General features: G+C 37.6%; 1 protein-coding gene across 1 annotated transcript; it reads right to left on the minus strand.

Annotated features, from left to right (window-relative positions):
* Positions 1-2,908: 2,908 nt before the first annotated feature.
* LOC114840425 (hemoglobin subunit beta-like) lies at positions 2,909-3,962 on the minus strand. Its single transcript, XM_029123800.2, has 3 exons — positions 3,814-3,962; positions 3,493-3,715; positions 2,909-3,134 (listed from the first exon to the last, which is right to left on the minus strand). Exons 1-3 carry the CDS (start codon positions 3,903-3,905, stop codon positions 3,003-3,005), a joined length of 447 nt encoding a protein of 148 aa, XP_028979633.2. The 5' UTR covers positions 3,906-3,962; the 3' UTR covers positions 2,909-3,002.
* Between the last annotated feature and the right edge of the window lie 752 nt (positions 3,963-4,714).

A 4,714-nucleotide genomic window follows, 5' to 3' on the forward strand; every position in this document is an offset into this window, starting at 1 on the left:
TTAATTGTGCCATTGTTTAGTGTGTAAAATAGATTGCTAAAGCTATCTCGAATTGTTAGCTACGATGCTGCTAATCCTTATTGCTAGTAGATCGTGATTAACTGTGCTAAACGTTAAGCTAGTCGTCAAGCTAATTGCTAGTTATAGTTATCAAAGCAATACGGACATAGTGGTGAAACCTTAAAGGAGTAATTCACTTATTTTGTTGCCGCTAAACCTTGATTAGCAGAATGAATCCACATTAAATGTGAATTAACTCATTCTTGTTGTTAAAATGCAATGGTGAAGGAATAATTAAATTCACTTTTCATGTTAAAAATATTAAAAAGGTATAAAAAGAGAAAATTCATTGTTTACTGAATTAAGGTGACATATGGTAATTATTGATAAGTAATTCATTATTTGTAATTAAAATATTAATTGTTGTGATACATGACAATTCATTTCATATAAGTCTATACTTGTTTTGATTAAGAAGTTGATTTAGTCAGAGTAGAATCAGATAACTTAGAAGTCTGCACTATTTGTGCAGGTTGGTTTTTTGTTGTGTACCAGAAATACTGATGAACTGAAGGATGGCGAGCCTTGCCCAGCAGATCTGTGGACGGTATAGGATATGGTGTGGCGAGCCATAAAGACCTGCCACAAAGCACTTGGATTTGCAGATTAATTCATTCTGACACAGATAAGAAACACACTAACCTACCCGGGTAGTAGTGTTAGAACTTGACATTGAACACATACATCCGGATATTTTCTCCAAGACTGAACTCTTTCTTGGAGGTTGAACATTTCCTCCTCAATACTGAGAAGCCATAGAGTTGGAACACCCAACTCAAAAAGGGACCTCATTCTTTTTGTTAAGAGCTCTATTTTATTTTGGTCTACATACAGTATTGTCTGTGAATGTCTATGTTGATTCACGGTGACAAGCATTAAAATTGTCAACCGTTAACCCAACACTTACTCCCTTCGTGAGTCATCTATTCCAAGTATATTCTCCTATAGGACCTAGAGTGATGTAAGTGTCTCATCTACCCAATCAGGTTAGGACCAGAGGTGCTACAAAAGGATTCCAGAATTGTCACAGAACACTGATTTAATACACAAGATAAGACAAAAAAGGGTGCAACAGCTAACAGAGGCAGCCCTCTGCAGAACCATCTTGAAGTATTATAATAATAAAAAAGAATAGTGCGGTTGAGCCGTGTCTGGGCACAGGCCCCTAATAATGAACCAGAACAGAAACATTAGTTTCACCAGTGAACTGCTGAAACTCTAACAAAGATAATAGTACATATTTATGATATGTATAAACAAGTGTGACAATGACAAGTTTCTTAAAACATTGTTTAAGGTCTCAAATTACCTGGTTAAATGATTTATCAATTAAAGCCCAGTTGGTAATACAAGTGATTACTTTAGTGATACATAACCATTCTATTTATTTCACATTCTTTTATGTTGATAAAATATTCCATATAAAAATGTCTCTGTCGTTAACAAATTCAGTCATGTGTGGTAACTCTAGAGTTCACTTGAAAGGGCAGTGCATATTGGGAAATTCTATTGTAGGTGTAGTTTAGTATATTACACAGTTCCTTCAAGCAAATACAACTCAAATATGAAACCTTGTTTAAGTTGTATAAACTGAAAATGTGTGTGCATTTTCAGTAATTTAAGTAGCATCAAAATATAAATACTTTACTAACCCTAAACAAATAAGTTCTGCAAATATTTGTTAACTTAAAAATATTAAGGCAACTGAGTTCTGGGAACTTATTGTGGTTGAATGTGTAAATATTTGATGCACCAACATGGTTTCAGAGGAATAGGTAAATGTGACAACCAAATTTGTATGATTTTCTGCATTGTTACAAAGCGCTACCAAAACATAATGTTACGAAGGCTATTAAAGCATTGTCATATCTGAGGAATTTACAAAAACATGATGAGTCACGAATTGTTGTCAAAACAAAACTTTTTGAATATAATTTTTTTTCTTCACGTGTTGAGAAAGATTTTGCCATGGCTGGGCGCCAGGATATAATGAACGCAATGATATATACTTTTTTTGAGTGCTTTGATGCATGACCGGAATTACTGATGAATAGATCCGTTTTTGTATTATTATTATTACTTTTGTAAAATCTCGCAACATTGCCGTAATGCTAAATAATCGGAGTACAAATATATTATTGGATTTGGATCAAGGGACGAGGATGCCCAGGCCTAACGAGGCCACTGCCTAGGACTGTGTTACGAAACGCGCCCAAAGAGAGCCGACGAGTGTTCGTTTTCACAGTCCCCGCATAGTTTCAAAGATGCAGTTGTATTTACTAATTACCCCCCCCCCCCCCTTTGGGACAGACGTGACTAGAAATGTTTGGACAGACGTGCCTATCTCTAAAATTCTGTTATAGGCCTACACCCATATATGACCTAATGCCAAACTTCGGTAAGTCCTAATTTTAATCTTGAAAAACAGCACACGATTTAACAAATATATTAGAGAAATTTTGTCATTCATTCAAAATCCTCTAAATTAATGACAAAAACCTACAAAACACTTCTTTGCTGTGATCAGGTGCCTGCATGTTAAATAGTCTGCATGGTACTCAGGTTCCTGGTGCGTAGCCTCTGTAATAAATGTATCCCCAACTTTATTGCAACAATTTTGTCGGTATGTATTTTCAGCAACGACCTGGTATCAATTAGGATTAACTGTCTTTGCTGAGGGATAGAACGACAGATGCTCATCGTGCCGCCTTGGGAAAATCACCTTTCAGTACCGATTCTGTAACAAGGATAACCTGTTGCATCAAAACTTAAGCATGCATTCAAACCTACATACCATTGTTTTAGGAGATATTTTTTGTTGTATATAAACAAACTTAACGCACACGAGTATTGTAATGCTTTTTAATGGGTTTTAATTGACATTAAAAGACAACAGCCTTTAATTCTGGAGCTGTTGCACATCTCTGTAAAATAATAATGCTCTAGTGGTACTGTTTGCTGAGAGCGGACACAACCACACACATGAACTTGTAGAAGGCTTCATGGGTATAAGCATCGAAAACGGTGGGGCCCAGCTTTGCGGCAATGCACACGGTGATGCACTCGGACAAGAGCTGTAGAGAGAGGAAGATAGGAAACATACAGTTAAACATAGGAAGTCTTCAATTTCACAAAATAGCCTACCAGTGGTTTTCAACCAATGGTCCGCGAGTACAGGTGGTGAACGATTACTAATAACAAATATATTATCATTGTTTTTATATGTATTTGTTAGATTTTGTTAATCACATAAACGGTGTATATATTATATTCACTAAAACAAGCTGCGACCATGTGAATTGTTGTCCTCAAAAGCTTTTGACTGGTTTAATGGCCCCAAGCAGGGAAAATCCTGGGAACCACTGACAGTAACCTATATGAGATATTTTTATTCTAATCCTTAAATTAGCCCAGTTAAGTCCAGTTACTCGCCTTGAAGTTGTCAGGATCCACATGCAGTTTCTCGGAATGGGTCACACTGAGTGCGGTGTAGGTTTTCTTGATGTTATCCAGGTTCTGCACAGCCTTGTCTAGTGCCTTCATCACCGTCTTCCCATGGTTAGCCACTTTGGGGTTACCCAAGATGGCAGCTGAGTCGGCCAGGTTACCGAAGCTGCTGAAATACCTCCGAGTCCATGGAAACACGATCAAAAGTCTAACAAGACATTGGAAAATAAATGGTATTATCCCATATAAAACATCAAACTCAAATCAATGAAGAATGTATAATAGAGGTCCAAGGAAATACTTCACCTGGCCACGGATTGGGGTCCAATCTCATCAGCGCTGATACTTCCCCAAACGCTTGCTATAGCTTTGCGCTCAGCTGCTGTCCACTCAACCATATTTGCGATTTAGGGGTTTTGACTCGCACAATAGTTCTTCTATAGGAATACCCAGCGAATGTCAGTTTGGGTTCAATTTATTCATTAGGAGATGCCCCACCCTTTACAAGAGGAGACATTTGATTGGTCGGATTGCTGACGTTCTGCTTGGCTAGAGATAAGATCGGATCCTTGCCAAATAACATTCTGGCAAAAATGGCTGGAGAAAAGAAAACATGACTAACATGAAAATGCTTTTATCTGAACATTTAATCAGTCCAAAAGTTTCCTTCAAAATACTTTCAACCAAATGTGTTACCTAGCTTTATTGGGACGGGTTGATTTTGATGACGTGGGATATTAGGAGGATATAACCACCAGAATATATGAAAATATTTTATCCCCCCCAGCAAACACCTGCAACTTATCCAACCGCAGGCCACCTGGTCTCTTGGCTTCTCTTATTTGTCATGGCACCCCAAAGGTGGAACCAGCTACGTTTTGAAGTCAGGACAGCATGCACGTTTCATGAAAAATTCGAAAACCTTACGGACCAGAAAGTATGTGAACACTAATAGGGTAATTGTTTAATAGTCAACTTTAAAACTGTTTAGGCGTCATTTCTGAAAGGGCGGGCGGTCAGGCACGGCGTCAGGGTTTTTTCTCTCGGGGTTCTAAGTGGGAGCACGACCAATAGTGTAACCTGGGGGAAAACGCCCCCCTTAAGGGAAATCTGTATTTTCTGACTCAAAAGTATATGCTCATATAAAACAAAAAAGTTTGTTTTATATGAGCATGTTGACTATAGTCAGAAAAATATATTTAGTAAA

Source organism: Esox lucius, chromosome 11, assembly GCF_011004845.1.
Source record: "Esox lucius isolate fEsoLuc1 chromosome 11, fEsoLuc1.pri, whole genome shotgun sequence".
Taxonomy (NCBI): Eukaryota; Metazoa; Chordata; class Actinopteri; order Esociformes; family Esocidae; genus Esox; species Esox lucius.

Excerpts from the sequence above, each read along its gene's own strand:
- LOC114840425 (XM_029123800.2), bottom strand. The coding sequence starts at position 3,905 with ATGGTTGAGTGGACAGCAGCTGAGCGCAAAGCTATAGCAAGCGTTTGG. Across the intron at positions 3,716-3,813 it reads GGACCCCAATCCGTGGCCAG|ACTTTTGATCGTGTTTCCAT; the intron begins GTGAAGTATTTC and ends ATGTCTTGTTAG. Across the intron at positions 3,135-3,492 it reads TGGATCCTGACAACTTCAAG|CTCTTGTCCGAGTGCATCAC; the intron begins GCGAGTAACTGG and ends CTCTCTCTACAG.